This window comes from Hyaena hyaena, unplaced genomic scaffold (assembly GCF_003009895.1).
Source record: "Hyaena hyaena isolate Hyena2069 unplaced genomic scaffold, ASM300989v1 scaffold_663, whole genome shotgun sequence".
Taxonomy (NCBI): domain Eukaryota; kingdom Metazoa; phylum Chordata; class Mammalia; order Carnivora; family Hyaenidae; genus Hyaena; species Hyaena hyaena.
The window spans coordinates 1,069,727-1,087,229 of record NW_024081296.1 but is presented as its reverse complement, the minus strand read 5'-3'; the positions used below and the strand labels follow the sequence as shown (position 1 = coordinate 1,087,229).

The 17,503-nt window shown below is 34.8% G+C and overlaps 1 protein-coding gene and 1 pseudogene across 1 annotated transcript; one reads left to right on the top strand and one right to left on the bottom strand.

Annotated features, from left to right (window-relative positions):
- The first annotated feature begins 5,607 nt into the window (after positions 1-5,607).
- On the top strand, positions 5,608-6,525 carry LOC120220027 (annotated as a pseudogene).
- A 5,985-nt stretch (positions 6,526-12,510) lies between these two features.
- LOC120220046 (olfactory receptor 6C4-like) lies at positions 12,511-13,452 on the bottom strand. The gene has a single exon (XM_039217020.1). The coding sequence runs from the start codon at positions 13,450-13,452 to the stop codon at positions 12,511-12,513; it is 942 nt and encodes a 313-aa protein (XP_039072951.1).
- Between the last annotated feature and the right edge of the window lie 4,051 nt (positions 13,453-17,503).

Below are 17,503 nucleotides of genomic sequence, written 5' to 3'. Positions count from 1 at the left end.
CAGCAAGTCTCTTACCACAGAGATAAATGAGCTTAAAACCAATGAGGCTGAAATGAAAAATGCCATACCACGATTCAAAACTGACTGGATGCAAGTACAAAGATGGAAGAAGCAGAGGAATGAATAAGTGAGATAGAAGACAAAATTATGGAAAATAATGAAGCTGTACAAAAGGGTAAAGGAAAATATTGGATCATGAAAGTATACTTAGGGATCTCAGTGACTCCAGAAAACAAAATAACATTGGTGAGATAAGAATCCAACAAGAGGAAGGAGGAGGAGGAGAAAGAAGAAGAAGGAGGAGGAGGAGAAAGAGGAGAGAGAAAAGGGGGGGCAGAAGCTTATTTGAGGAAATTATAGTTGAAAACTTCCTTAATCTGGGAAGGAAACAGACTTCCGGTCCAGAAAGCACATAGATCTCCCAACAAAATCAATAAAAGCAGGCCAACACCAAGACATATTGTAGTTAAATCTGCAAAACATAGAGATAAAGAAAAATCTTGTAAGTAGCTAGACAAAGACTCCTAACTTACAGGGAAAGACAAGTAAGGTTGGCAGTAGATGTCTCCACAGACACTGGGTAGGCAGAAGAGAGTGGAGTGATATGTTCAATGTGCTGAATGGGAAAAACTGCCCCAAGAATATTCTATTGAGCAAAGCTATTATTCAGAATAGGAGAGATAAAGAGTTTCCCAGACAAATAAAAACTAAATGACCACTAAACTGCCCCTGCAGAAATCTGAAGGGGACTTTTAGAATGGAATCAACACTAAAAAGGAACAGAGAAAATATCCATAAACAATGACAAAACTAGCAATAAAATGGCACTAAATTCTTATCCATCAATTACTACTCTGAATGGTTATGGACTCAATGCTCCAATCAAAGACATAGGGTGTCAGAATGGATAAAGGAACAACACCCATCTATATGCTGCCTACAAGAGACTCTTTTTTATTTTATTTTATTTATTTTTTATAGTTTATTGTCAAGTTGGTTTCCATATAACACCCAGTGCTCATCCCCACAAGTGCCCTCCTCCATGCCCATCACCCCCGTTCCCCACTTCCCCACCCCCATCAGCCCTCAGTTTGTTCTAGGTATTCAAGAGAAGAGACTCATTTTAGACCTGAAGACACCTGCACATTGAAAGTGACAGAATGGAGGAACATTTAACATGCAAATGTATGCAAAATAAAAGCCACAGTAGCCATACTTGTATCAGACAAACTACATTTTAAACCAAACGCTATAAGAAGAGATGAAGAAGGGCACTATATCATAATACAGAGATCCATCTAACAAGATCTAACAATTATAAATATTTATTCCCCCAACTTGGTAGCACACTAATATATAAAACATTTCAAAACAAGCATAAAACATAATAATACAATAGTAGTTGGGGACTTTAACACCCCTTACCTCAAAGGACAGTTCATTTGAGCACAAAATCAACAGAGAAGCAATGGTTTTGAAGGACACACTGGACCAGATAGACTTAACAGATATATTCAGAACATTTTATCCTAAATAGCAGAATACACATTCTTTTTGAGTATACATGGGACATTCTCCAGAACAGATCACATACCAGGTCAAAAAGTAGTCCTCAGTAAATACAATATGATTGAGATCATGCTGTGCATATCTCCAACCACAACACTCTGAAACTTCAAGTCAACCACAAGAAGATATTTAGAAATACCACAAATACATGAAGATTAAAGAACATCCCACTAAGGAATGAATGAGTCAAGCAGGACATTAAAGAAGAAATAAGAACATTCATGCAAACAAGTGAAAATGAAAACGTGCTGGTCCAAAACCTTTGGAATGCAGCAAAAGTAGTCATACGGGTGAGGTACATAGCAGTACAAGCCTACTCAAGAAGCAAGAAAAATCTCAAATAGGCAACCTAATCTTACAATCTAGTAAGAAAACTAGAAAAAAGACAAGAAATGAAACCTAAAACCTGCAGAAGATGGGAAATATTAGTGATTAGAGCAGAAATAAATGATACAGAGGCAAACAAACAAGCAAACAAACAGTAAAACAGGTCAGTGAAACCAAGAGCTACTTTGAAAACATTTCAAAAATTGACAAACCCCTCTCCAGAATTATCAAAAAGAAAAAAGAAAGGGCCCAAATAAATAAAATCACAAATGAGAGAGGAGAAATCAGATAAGCACAGATATACAAATAATTGTAAGAGAACATTATGAAAAAATATATGCCATTAAATTGGGTAATTCACAAGAAATGGATAAATTCCAAGAAACGTATTAACTATCAAAACTGAAACGGGAAGAAATAGAAAACTTGGAAGAGACTGAGAAGTCATAAAGAAATTGAATCAGTAATCAAAAATCTTCCAACAAACAAAAGTCTAGGACCAGATGGCTTCCCAGGAGAATTCTACCAAAGATTTAAAGAATCGTTAATACCTAATCTTCTCAAAGTGTTCCAAAAAATAGAAATGGAAGGAATACTACCAAACTACGAGGTCAGTATTACCTTGGTTCCAAACCAGACAAAGTTTCCACTAAAAAAGAGAACTATAGGCCAATATCCCTGATGAAAGTGAATGCAACATGCTCAACAAGATAGTAGCAAATTGAATCCAAAAGTACATTATGATAACCATTCACATAATTAAGTGTGAATTGCAAACATGTTCTATATTCACAAATCAATCAATGTGATAATAAGTAAATAAATATATTTTTTAAAAGAGGTACATAGTTCACTGGAACAGAATAGAAAACTCAGAAATATATCCCAAACTATATGGTCAACCAATCTTCGACAAAGTGGGAAAGAATATCCAATGGAAAAAAGATAGTCTCTTTAGCAAATAGTATTGGAAAAACATGTAGAAGAATGACTGGAATACTTTTTTACACCATACACAGAAATAAATTCAAAATGGATGAAAGACCTAAATGTGCATCAGGAAACCATCAAAATCCTAGATGGGAATACAGGCAGCTACCCCTTGACCTCAGCTACAGCAGCAACTTCTTACTAGTCATGTCTCCTGAGGCAAAGTAAATACACACATGAAGTATTCATACTTCATCAAGATAAAAACTTCTGCACGGTGAAGGAAGCAATCAACAAAATTAAAAGGCAGCCTATGGAATGGGAAAAGATATTTACAAACCACATATCAAATAAAGAACCTATCAAACCCAACACCCAAAAAACTAACAGCCCAGTTAAGAAATGGACAGAAAGCAAGTACAGACATTTTTCCAAAAAAGACAATGGTCAAAACAAACTTGGGAAGATGTTCAACATCACTCAGTAGGGAATATAAATGAAAATCACATTGAATTACCTCCTCCTATCTGTCAGAATGGCTAACATTAACAACACAGGAAACAACAGATGTTAGTGAGAATGTGGAGAAAGGGGAGCCCTCTTATGCTGTTGATTGGAATGCAAACTAAACCACTCTGGAAAACAGTATGGAATTTCCTCAAAAAGTTAAAAATAAAACTATCTCATGACTCAGCAATTGCACACTTAGATACTTACCCAAAAGATACAAAAATACAGATTCAAAAGGGTACATGCCTCCTGCTGTGTATAGCAGCATTATCACCAATCACCAAATTATGGAAATAGCCCAATGTCCATCGACTGATGAAAGAATAAAGAAGATGTGGTATACATATGTATTATGGAATATCACTCAGCCATCAAAAAAAAAAAAAAAAAAAAAAATGAAATCTTAGAGCACCTGGATGGCTCAGTTGGTTCAACATTCATCTCTTGATTTCAGCTTAGGTCATGATCTCATGGTTTGTGGGTTCGAGCCCCACGTTGGATTCTGCACTGACGGTACAGAGCCTGCTTGAGATTCTCTGTCTCCCTCTCTCTCTGCCCCTCTCCCACTTGCTGTCTCTCCCTCTCTCTCTCAATATAAATAAGTAAACATTAAATAAAAATAAGGGAATCTTGCCACTTGCAAGGACATGGATGAAGCTAGAGTGTATTATGCTAAGAAATATAAGTCAGTCTGAGAAAGACAAATACCGTATGATTTCACTCATATGTGGAATTTAAGAAACAAAACCGATGAGAACAGGGAAGAAAAAAAAGATAGAGAGGCAAACTATACTACAGGCTCTTAACTATAGAGAATAAACTGAGGGTTGCTGGTGGAGGGGAGGTGTGAACACTGGGTGTGGTATGTGAGAAAACAGTAAACCCTACACATGAAACTAATATTACACTGTATGTTACCTAACTGGAATTTAAATAAAAACTTGGAAGAAAAAACTAAAGAAAATCACCTTTCTAGTGGTCTGAACAGTACTTTCAGGTTCCTTTTGTTTCTTACTGTTTTTGGATATGCATGCTCATTGTCCAGAAGGACTTGAGAAACCCCTTTATATATCTTCCAATGCAAAACATCCCCTTTATAATAAACATAAATGAGATTTTGAGATTTTGTTTATGGAATTCTGTTCAAAATATACTCATCTATAATATGGTAATCATAATGCAATAACAGAAGAACAAATTATTTTCCTTTTGATTATGTTTATAGGTTGTGGTGATTAAATAGGTAAAACATTATTAAAAATCTCCTAGCTCATGTCCTGACACTGAGAAGCCATAAAATAACAGTTGCTATTAACTTTATTAATAAGTGATAAGCTTTGATAATAATCACTGTATTACAAATTATTTTGAGACATTCTTCTGGACCCAGAAATTATTTTTTCTCCAAGATATTTTATTATATTTAGAGGCTATTTCCATTAGTTTAGTACTTTACCTAGTTTAACTTTCTTATACTCAAGTAAATCAATTAGATAAAAAAGCATTGTGAACTAATTTAAGTTCTATGGACATAAATATATAGTTTCAGCTTTCAAGTACAGAGATATGGTGTGTACCTTTTAATAGTTACTTTGATTATTTAATCATATTGTCCCCTAATAAAAAATTTCCAATAGGCTCCAAATGCTTCAAAGCAGCTCAGTTTGATAAGCAAGAATTACTTCACATCTCAGGACGTGATAAAAGGGATACCTATGTCATCATTCACTGTCATTACCTTACATTCATTATTTTGGGAAAAGATTATATGATGTGTGTGTGGGGGGGGGGAATGGCTGATGATAAATAGTCATGAAAGTTGTTTCCTACTTATTTTTAAATTGTGGTTCTCTTCTCTACCCATTTTTCTGTCTTCCCTTGTATTGAATTATTAGTGTATTGGTTTACTCAGATTATTACTCTTGTCATAACATCACCCAGGTCCCAGGTTTTAGAATAGAGGTGATCAGAACCTGGCTGTTTATCAACAGAATTTTCACATACATGATCATTCTTCATGTCATTACAATGAATTGAACCAAGACAGAATATAAAGACAATTTATAAGACAGTTTATCTCATCATATTTGTAGATTATTTCTTTCCTCAAAGGCAAAGTAACAGCTTTTGATAGAATTTATCATACATTAATCATTTTTAAAAAGTGCCCCATTAGTATATATAATCAACAATTACTCATATTTTTATATTAATTTCTTCACAATTTTTTTTCAGTATTTTACCACAACAGAAGCATATCAGGAGGTAACAATGGAAAACCATATGGCTGTGACAGTATTTATCTCAAGAGGATTGACAGAGGACCCAAAAGTGAAGATTTGTCTTCCTGCTTCTCACCTACTTGCTAAGCATCTCAGGCAATTTACTTATCATTACCCTCACTTTGCTGGATTCTCATCTCAAGCTTCCTATGTATTCCTTTCTCCGAAATTTTTCCTTCTTAGAAATTTCTTATACAACTGTCTGTATCCCCAAATTACTTGCAAGCATGGCAACCGGAGACAATACCATTACCTATAACTGCTGTGCAGCTCACTTATTTTTTGCCATCCTTCTTGGAGCATCTGAAGTTTATCTCCTGGCTGTCAAGTCCTACGATAGTTATGTCGCCATCTGTAAGCCCCTGCATTATACAACCATCATGAGCAACATAATCTGTATCCAGCTGGTCCTTAGCTCTTGAATCACTGGTTTCCTCATCATCTTTCCAGGACACATTTTAGGTTTAAGCCTGGACTTCTGTGACTCCAATATCATTGATCACTTCTTCTGCAACACTGCTCCCCTCCTGCAGATCTCCTGCACGGATACACATGTGTTGGAAATGATGAGTTTCATCTTAGCTTTGGTGACTCTGCTGGTCACCTTGGCATTAGTGATTCTATTCTATCTCTGATCTTTTTAAAAATCCCTTCTGCCAACCAGAGAAAAAAGGCGTTCTCCACGTGTTCTTCTCACATGATTGTCATCTCCCTCTCATATGGCAGCTGCATCTTCACGTACATAAAACCCTCGGCCAAACAGAGGATATCTTTAAAGAAGGGAGTGGCAGTTCTCAAAACTTTGGTTGCACCACTTTTGAACTCCTTTATTTACATTCTAAGGAACCAGCAGGTGAAGCAAGCATTTTATTACTTGCTACAAAGGTTTCTGTCTTTATCCCAGTAGAATCGTAATGAGGTTTATAATGACATTTAGAAGACAAATTGCAAAGGAAGTGCTTAGATTGGGTCCCAAAGTCACTATTGCACCACACAGTATATAATCATATTTGTCCTTTCGTTTCTTTCTTGAAGTATCATGATGTTTACATTGGCTCTTTGTTCTAAGAAATGCCTTCCCGTTCAAAACACTAAAACATTATTTTTCTGTCCTATCATAAGGATTCTCAAATTTGACCCCTTCCTCCCCTCTTCCTCCATTTAATGGTAGCAAGTATTTGAAAAATTATCTTAATGAACTTTATGCATTAGATCACGGAGGCTTAATTATTTCCATATATGTACAGTATATTTTGTTCTTCTATTTGTTTTTTTTGTAAAATCCTGATAGATTCAAAATAATTATGTGATGTGATTTCTTTGGGATTTTGCCTTGACTTGGACTTTTCTGTCTTGATACACATTCTCTACTGCTTGTTAAATAAAGATATTTAAAAATAGGAAGTTGAGATTAAAATATCAATCCTTGGTCTTGAGAATTCAAAAAGAAAGAGCACTGTGCTAGCATAATAAGAAAATCATAGATTTATTGTATTTTACATTTTACTCCATATAAGTAAATAAATGAGTAAATTAAGTGATTAATAAACACTGACTCGTATGGCTATATTAAATCTGGGCAACTTCGATTAAGAATAAAATGCCACCTGGAGAGATCACATTTGATGCTTTACCAGCGATTCCTTATTCATCTTGAAACTAACCATGATCCTTAGAGTCTAAATCTATAATATAATAATAACACTCACTTTATTTTCAGATGGTTTTAGGCTAATTTGAAAGTATAAGTATATACTCCAGATTAAAAATCAAACCAAAACAAAACTTGCATCATAAATTATTCTGATTTTATCTTGTAAAAAACAATGAACCTCAAAGAGGTACAATAAGTTACTCCTGACCACATAGGACTAGGAAGAAAGAGAGAATTCAAATTCATTTCCGCCTCATTCCAAAGGCTATGCCTATCCACTACCAGCACTTCACAATCAGTTTGTAGTAAAGAAAACTTACATGTATACCAAAATGGTGATGGCCTCAGTTCTTCAGTTTTGTGGTTGGGTGGAGAGGTGCAATAAGAGATTCTCAGGCCGGTTACATTTGCTGCTATTGTAGTTTGCTGTAGTGTCTTGTCATTTTCCATATGTGACATGCCACTTAAAACTCTGGAAAGCTCTGTAATATATCAGTTACGTACTTGGAAGATGCTTCTTACAGTTTTACCGTATGGCCTGCTATAGAGTCATAGAGTCAAATTGTCTTAAAGGAGATAATTGTTTTTGTATGCCCAAAAAAATCTTTCTTCCCGTCTGTCTCACTCTGTCTCTGTGTCTCCGTTTTTCTCTCTCTCACACACACATACACACATATTTATCTCTATATCTATGTCAGTAATTTTCTTTTCTTTTTTATTCTTTTGGTATAATGATTCTTATAAATCATATATGGTCCATAAACCACAGTTAGCCAATTAAATCATTGGACTCCAGGATTAGTTCAAGGTTACACTTCTATTCCTGGTTTTACAAATGACAATATTCTTTTTACAAACATGAGCTCAATCAGTGTTGGGCATTAGACAAAAGTCAGGTTAGTAAAATTCAATTCGATACACTTTTGTAAGTGTTAGAGAGAATATTCTTTTCTGTTTTAATTACAGCTATACAAACTAAGCCCAGAGGTTTCAGGGATCCTTTAAATAGAGCCTCTACCTCACTATGAAACCAGTATAAAGAAAAGCAGAGCCCAGTAAAACACAGAGAGAGTATGAATCCCAATACCCTCATTTGATCTTCTGTTACCAAAAATAACAAAGGCTATCATCTCTTGGAATTTCAGGGTGGATTTTTCTATACTCATAATTATGATGAGTTTATTTAGTTGTTCTATCTACTAAATGTTTTCTCTACCCCACTGTGTACCTCTTGGACCTTGGAGGCTTTGTCCTCAGGTAGAAAGCAAGAGAAAAGGAAAACTAAAAAAAATGTACTCCCTATATTTTTTGTCTATTAGGTGTTTACTTAATGTTTATGCAAATGCCATTAGGCCAAATATTTCTAGAAATTCGTTTACAGAAAGGGACAGTCTTTTTAAGATGTTTATTTTAGAATAGTTTTAGATTTATGACAAGATTGAAAGTAAGGTAGAGAGATTTCCCATATACCAGTGGGCTTCGCACATGTATAGCCTCCCCCATTTACCAAATCCCCCAGCAGACTGGTACTTTTGTTACATTTGATGAACCTACATTGAAACATCATAGTCACGTCAAGTCTACAGTTTGCCTTATGGTTCATTCTTGTTGTAGTACATTCTATATGTTTGGACAAATGTATAATGTTTGACAGATAGAGAGATAGATAGATAAATGATATAAATGGGTGATACATAGATAATATATTTAGATAGATGGATCTGAATCCTCTGTGTCTTGCCTATTCATTACTCCTCACCCATCACCCCCTGAAAACCACTCATTTGCTGTCATCATAGTTTTTCCTTTTATGGAATCTCATTTAGTTGGAACCATAACATATACAGCCTTTCCAAATTGGCTTTTTTCACTTAGTGACATGCAGTTAAGGTTCCTCCATGTCCTGTTCATGCCTTGATAGCTCATTGATTTTTAGCAATGAATAATATTAGATTTTCCAGATGTATGATAGTTTATACATTTACCTAGTAAAGGGTATTTTAGCTGCTTCCAAGTTGGGTAGTTATGAATAATGCTGCTAAAAAGATCTGTGTGCAGGTTTTTTGCGGACATGTGTCCATGTCCTTTGGGTAAATACCAAGATGGGTGATTGTTCTATTATTCAGCCAGAGTGTGCTTAATTTTGTGAAAAAACAAACACCAAACTTTCTTCTATAGATGCTATAACATTTTGTATTCTACCAGCAATAAATGAGAGTTCTTGTCATTCTACATCAAAATCAGACTTTGGTGATTTCACTGTTTCAGAGTTGTCCATTTTAATATGTGTGCAATGGTTTCACCTTGTTGTTAATTTACATTTTCCTACTGATATGAGATATAGATCCCTTTGGGTAGCCTTATTTGCCATCTGTATATCATCTTTGTTGAGCTGTCTGTCAAGATCTCTGTCCCATTTTTTAATCTGATTGTTCATTTTCATATTGCTGAATTCTACAAGTTTTTGTACCTTTGAATTATCAATTCATTTTAGCGGTGTTTCCACAAATATTGTCTGCCAGTACGTGGCTTGTCTTTTCATTTTCTTGACATTGTCTTTTGCAGAGCAAGAGTTTTTAATTTAATGAAATCCAGCTTATCCATCATTTCTTTCATGGATCGCGTCTTTCGTGCGGTATCTAAAAGATCATTGCTAGGGTGCCTGGGTGGCTCAGTCAGTTGAGGGTCCAACTTTGGCTCGGGTCATGACTTCACAGTTCGTGGGTTTGAGTCCTACATCCAGCTCTGTGCTGACAGCTCACAGCCTGGACTCTGTTTCAGATTCTGTCTGTGTCTCTCTCTTCCCCTCCACTACTGAAGGGCTCTTTCTCTCTTATATAAACATTAAAAAAGAAATAAAATAAAAGATCATTGCTAAGCTCAAAGTCATCTAGATAGTCTCTGTGCAATCTTTTCAGAGATTCTTTTAGTGTTTTGCCTGGTACACATAGGTCCACAATCCATGTTCAGTTCATTTGTGTGATGAATGTGAAGTCTGTGCATGGACAGAATCACATGAGAAGAGACTGAAACCTGTGTTAGCTCTTGTTGCCTCTGAGCTCACATTTACTGGTCTCCTAGAAAAGCTTGGGCACTTTGCCATGGAGCTCAACAGAGATACCCAGATCTGGAGTTGGAGAAGATGAAGAGAGATCCAGGTGAAAAGGGAAAGACTATAAGCCTGGCAGCTGTGTCCTTCTAACAGAACAAACCAGCAGATAATGAACAACCTCTGTGAGCCACAGAATGGCCTCTGCTTACTCTGTCCTCCAAATACCCCAAGTAATCTCTCTGGTGGTCCACTAAAAGAGACAAACTTGGAAGGGAAATCCGAAGGAAACAGCAGCCTAACCAAGTTGAAACATTACGAAGCCTGCAGAGATGTATTGCCAGAGTGCCTAAAGAAACTTTTGAAGTTCCTTATCTTGATTTTGGTAATGGTTTCACAAGTGTATACATGTGTCAAATCTCAAGGTACAAACTTTTTCGGGTCCGGTTTATTGTTGAGACTCAATAATGATTCCCTCTTATTATTCCTCTGGATGTCCTAGGATTTCCCCCCTCTCCACCGCCTGTTTCCTAATTGACTGCCATTAGTTTTCTATCTCCTGCAGATTTTCAGCATCTCCAGCATAATGTTCCTAGATTTGTGGTTGTGTGCTCGGCTGATTTACTTTTGTATTTTAATTAAATGGGGTAACAGAGTTTCATGCATGTTAAGATCATTACCTCTGCCAAAAAAGTGTTCAACTACATAGCATTGTTTGATCTGTCTTTTGAAATTGAGCAACCACCATAACATGAGATAATGTGCTCGATGTATGCCTGATGTACTACTGATGATGTAGAAAACAACAAATAATCGAGTGAACTAACGAGTCAGTTACTTGTCAATCTAAATAACTAATTAAGTTTCCAACTCATTCACTTGCCAACAACTATGTGTCAGGAATTTAGGTGATTTTTTGGATGAAATTATAGAAAGGTGTAGAAAACTAACAGGTGCTACATCTTCAGTCATCTTTCTCCTCCTTGCTTTCCCAGGGCACTCTTAGTATCTCTGCTACTGAATAGATTCTCCATTATTAGATGGATGAGTCAAGAACTCAAGAGTACAAATTTAATGATATGCTTTAATAAAAGTTTGTTGATATCTCGAAGACTCTGTTTTCTTCATCTGTACATTGAAAGGATTAGAGAAAGATGTATAGTTTCTTTAAATTTTAAAATTATCCAAACTATGGGTCTGACCCAGGCTTTCTGAAAAAAAAAAATAATAATATGGATAAGAAATGTTTAGAAAATATCAGCTTGAGTTGGACACCTTGCCTGAGGATATCATATTATAAAATGGTAAAGTTTTCCATGAATTTAAAAAGAATATGATTAAGCTTATAAAATTATTAACATCATATATACTGTTAATATAGTGTTAATATAGTTTTATTTCATTTTCTTGTTAAACAGAACCAGAACAATGACTAGGTAGAACATTCATTTGTATTAAGTTTGCTATAATGATATGTTGCTAATTAACTTAAATTTGAATCATCTTTTTACTTTTTTTGTGGATTCACTCAGTGTTTAATGCATGTATAAATCATTTTTAACTATGTTCCTATCAGTTTGAAAATAAGTAGAATTTTATTTTCCCTTCTTTAGATCTTTCTTACCCCAAACGTTGAGTAGCCTAGTTTTTCAGTGATTATTATGGAAACACTAAATTTAAGTCTGCATAATATAATTAAAAAATAACCAGCTTTATGTTAATTCACTAATATATTACTTAAGCTATTATTTACAAACTAAAGTGGATTTCTCCTGGGTGTATGTTTAATTATTCTGTTTCCAAGTATAGAGATTGGACACCATATGGAAGTGGATAAGAAAAGTTCAGTTGTAAAAAACTAACTACTAGAATTCCTATTACCGACTCTAACTTTCTCCCAAATCTTTTCTTAAAAGTGAGGAACAAATAAGGAAAAATGGCATGAAGGTGTTAGAAGATACACACACACACACACACACACACACACACACACATATACACTCACAGGCCAGTAAAATTTTAAGAAATAAAGTCATGTTAAAATAGGATTCATTAAATATTGTTCCTGTTTTGTGTTCAGCTAGGAATATTGATGATATATTATAGAAAATACTGTAATATTACAATAATACACACCTAACAGTGTTTTATTCATTATTATTTATTTATTATTATTATGATCCTCAGTTTTATTTTCTTGAAAAAACTGTTACCTTGCTTACCATATCTTTGAAGGCTATTTTCACTTGCTTATTCCTGAGGGTATAGATGAACGGGTTCAACAGAGGGGCAACTGACGTATTTAAAACTGCCACTCCCTTATTAAAAGTTTCTGCATCCTTAACAGAAGGATTTATGTACATAAAGATACAGCTTCCATAAGAAAGTGAGACCACAATCATATGAGAGGAACATGTAGAAAAAGCTTTTTTTCTCTGTTGAACAGAAGGGATTCTCAGAATTGTCCTGATAATGTATGTGTAGGAAAGGATCACTAGCAGCAAGGTGAAGATGAGGGTAACCGCAGCCAAGATAAGCTCCGTCACTTCTATGAAATGCGTGTCTGAGCAAGCTAGATGCAACAGGACAGTATAGTCACAGCAGTAATGATTGATGACATTGGATGCGCAGAAAGGCAGCTGGAGAGACATTATATGTGGCCCAATGACAACCAAAAAACCAGAGAACCAGGAACACAGGACAAGCTGAATGCAGAGTCTCCTGCTCATTACAGTTGTATAATGTAGGGGTTTGCAAATGGCAACATAGCGATCATAGGACATGGCAGCTAAGAGATAAAACTCGGTTGCTCCCAGAAGGATGGCAAAAAAATACTGAGTGAAACAACCAGCAAAGGAGATAGTCCTGTCTCCAGTTCCAATATTGACTAGCATTTTGGGAACAAAGACAGAGGTAAAACAAATTTCCAGAAAGGAAAAATTCCGGAGGAAGAAATACATAGGAGTCTGGAGGCGATGATCCAGCAAGGTCAGAATGATGATGGTCATGTTTCCCATGATGCTTAAGATGTAAGTTAGCAGTAGAAAAAGGAAAAGCACAGCCTGAAGCTCAGTGTCATTTGTCAGCCCAAGAAGAATGAACTCTGTCACTGATGTCTGGTTGCCCATCATTATCTTCACACAAATTAAGAGAGACAATAATAATGACAAAGGCTGGAATAAAAGGAAAGGTTCCAGATTTTTACTGAAATATATAATCCAGGTAAAAATATTAGAAGGAGAATTTAAAACTCTGAATCCTTCTCTATCCCTCATTTTAAAAATGACCTCTTTTAATGAAATGATTAACACATTTTCTTATTTTACTTTATAATTCACGAAGCTCCTTCTTCTTAGAAACATAATTATTTCTTCTAAATTGTATTAATACTCATTGCTCATCACTTTTTAATTCATTTATATTTGCCATCTGGGTCTATTTAGATTTTCCTCTCTAAGTTATTGGATGCTGTGTGTCACAAGCCTATAGACAAATCTAAAACAAATTTAGAGTAGGGCTATTTGAATTAAATTTCTGAAATTAGCCTCTTGACTCTCAGTTTATTAGCCAACAAAGCAAATACAAATGAAGGTATGAACTATAGGAAAAAATCAAACTTGGTTGATTTCTTCGTTTTACTGTTTTGTATTTTTTCTTATTTCAGATTTCTCATTTTGAATAATAGTTCTGGGTATCTGCTGAAGCTCTAAGCCTCGATTGACTTTTCTCTTAATTCCTAATAAAGTGTCTGGAATTCAGATTACTTATAGTTCCTGGGTCATGGCAAAGGCCTTATAAATGCTATCACATAGGGGCATGTGGATGGCTCAGGGGGTTAAGCGTCCAGGTTAAGCGTCCAACTTCAACTCAGGTCATGATCTCACTGTTTGTGGGTTTGAGCCCCACATTGGGCTCTGCTCACACCTCAGAGACTGGAGCCTACTTCGGATTCTGTGTGTGTGTGTGTGTGTGTGTGTGTGTGTCTCTCTCTCTCTCTCTGCCCCTCCCCTACACGCACACTGTCTCTGTCTCAAAAGTAAATAAACGTTAAAAAAATTGTTTAATTCTACCACCATTTAATATAGATACATGGATTAGTCAGTACTTGGGAAAACAAAACTTAAAACAATCTCATGAATTGTGATTTCCTGCTGTATGAAGAACCTGTCCACCAGTATATTGAAGTTCCTTAATTATCAGTTCAAGCTCAACTCTTCATATAATTTTACCTAATAATTACAATCAACAATAAATGTTTCTTCTCTTCTGTATTAAAATTTACCACAACATAACACTTGGTCATAAAGTCCAAATGTTTTCCAGTTATATCAAGTATTATACTTTATCTGTCCAACTTTAGCATCTCTTGCTCAAAGAATAGGCTCTTATTATTCCATATCTTTTATACAGAGATAAGAAAATTTTACAGATTTGGTAAAAACTTTAATTTTTTTGAAGTAATAAGAGAATCTGAGATTTATTAGCTCCTTTTCTATAAAATTGCTTACATTCATGATTTTTAAATTTTTTAAATTTAAATTTGATTTGGTTAGCATAGAGTGCAATATTGGTTTCAGGCATAGAATGCAGTGATTTATCAATTTTTTAAACTTCTTTAGATTCATAGCCCTATTTTCTTAAATGCTACAGTTTTATACAAATCAAAGTTCCACCTAAGCTTATGCATATAGCTCCTCAGAATTTTCTCTTAGAATTTTTCATCATCAAAGAAATACTACTAATAATTCTTTTCTCTACTCAAAAAGTTATAAAATTCTTTTCATTTTAACAACTGTTTTACTACATATGTTGATAATTTTTATATTACACTATATAATAAGTTAGTAATAGTCACACATCATATATTCCTATGAGGAAGAAAATTCCAAAAGTATTTAATACAGACAAAAAAGCGGTTTTGCCAGCTTAGGAAGGCTGATTGTCTGGAATTATATAGGAAATTGTTAAGGTTCCTAACATAATTTTATTTTTTTTAATTTTTTTTAATGTTTTATTTATTTCTAGGAGAGAGAGAGACAGCGTGAGCAGGGGAGGGTCAGAGAGAGAGGGAGTCACAGACTGAAACAGGCTCCAGGCTCTGAGCTTGCAATCAGCACAAAGCCCGACGCGGGGCTTGAACCCACGAACCGCGAGATCATGACCTAAGCGAAAGTCGGACGCTTAACCGACTAAGCCACCCAGGCGCCCCCCTAACATAATTTTAATCAATTTCCACATTTGTAGATGATTGTCATTTGTGTTAAAGACTTCTATATTAACAAATTTAAAAGTTATAATATACTACACACTTATAGGTGTTATTGAAAATTCTGTTACGGTATTGATAATTAGATGAATACACCAATAATACAAATTTAAGTGTTAGTTGAAATAATGGCTTTCTATGGCTTCATCAACTTCGTTGACTACTTTCTAATGGATACAGATAAATGAATGTAAGAAACTAAAATAATACACAAATAATGAGCTTTTCAAAATTATTTTATATGCAGAAAATATTAGGGTACATACTTGTCTTCCACTATGGCTACATAGTTCTTTAGATGATAATATTGGCAAACTAGTTGAAATAAATCTTGGGGATTGGAACACTAGGTAATGATTTTCTGTTTCTACATGAATATAGCTAATCTGTCAGAAAATTTGGAGATATGGATGTCAATCTTGCGGTTTTAGATTCGAGCTATTAATTAAGACTTAAATTCTAACAATATTCAAGCAGTTGCATTTGCTAGAGAACATCAATCTTCTGAAATTTCCATTGTTTAAGTAATCAGTTTCTGACAAAATGAAAACTTCATAACCTATTCCCACATAAAAGAAACACTTTATTGAATTAATAAATGATTGTACTAAACTGAGTGTGAAAATATTTAATTATTAGTAAGTGGCCTCATCATCTATTACATAAAATGACAATTTTTGTATAAAAAGGAAAATTTATATCAAACATATATCCTTCGGCAAAAATAAAAGATGATACTCTTTTATACTATGTGCTATGTGTAGAATTTATATATATATATCATTAGTGATATATACATAACCATATGTATATATGATCAAATAATAAATAATTGGCCCAAACAATATTTACTTAGCAAAAAAATATATCTACTCAAAGACCTGCTGCTGAGACAGTGATTTGTTTTTAAAGAAGTTTGTTTGTAGTTGAAAAGACGTGGAAAAGCTTTCTTTAAAATTTCAAGATAAATTCAGTTATGAATGCCTTCTCCAAAGTAAAATCATTTCTACAATGAATTATATATAACTGCCATATTTAGCCTCTGTCTCCTTCTGTGCTGGACATGTTTGCTAATTTATGAAGCATTTAGGAAGAAAGTTCAGAACATTTCATCCAGTGGAAGTAAGAATGGACTTAGGGGAAAAACAGAAGAAAGTGTGCTTTGATTTACTTTAAGCTCTAACTCTGTGGGTATGGTGTAACATTTTCTGCTGAATATATGTATATATGCTAAACTGTCATATTTTGATCTTTTTAGCTGTATTTGTTTAAATCATTCAAAATTTTATTTTTTTTAATTTTTTTTAATGTTTTATTTATTTCTAGGAGAGAGAGAGAGAGACAGCGTGAGCAGGGGAGGGTCAGAGAAAGAGGGAGTCACAACTGAAACAGGCTCCAGGCTCTGACTGGCAGTCAGCACAGAGCCCCACGCGGGGCTCAAACCCGCGAACCGTGAGATCATGACCTAAGCGAAAGTCGGACGCTTAACAGACTAAGCCACCCATGAGCCCCATTCAAAAAATTATTTTTAAAAGAATGATATGCAGTTGTGTCAACAAACAAACATGAAAGGTAAACAAACAAAATAATAGACTATACATCACTAGTTAAATGTAGCCATCACCAACCCTCTCCTACCTCAAACAGGTAAGTCAGTTCTGCCTTAGTTTCAAGTCAGCTCCTTCCATGGCTAAATCAGAGAATATAAAGGCTTAGAACCCGTTGGGAAATGGTCCCTGGTTCATCAGAATTTGGCTGCTTCAAAATCCTCAGGAATACCTGGCTTTTTGCCCCAACAAAGATTTGTCAAGTTAGCAGGTAAAAAGAAGAAACAGAGTATGTAAGGAGGTTGAAATCCTCTGCCAAGCCTTCCTTCCTATTCCCTTGCTCTTAGAATTCATCTCACTATTTTTCTT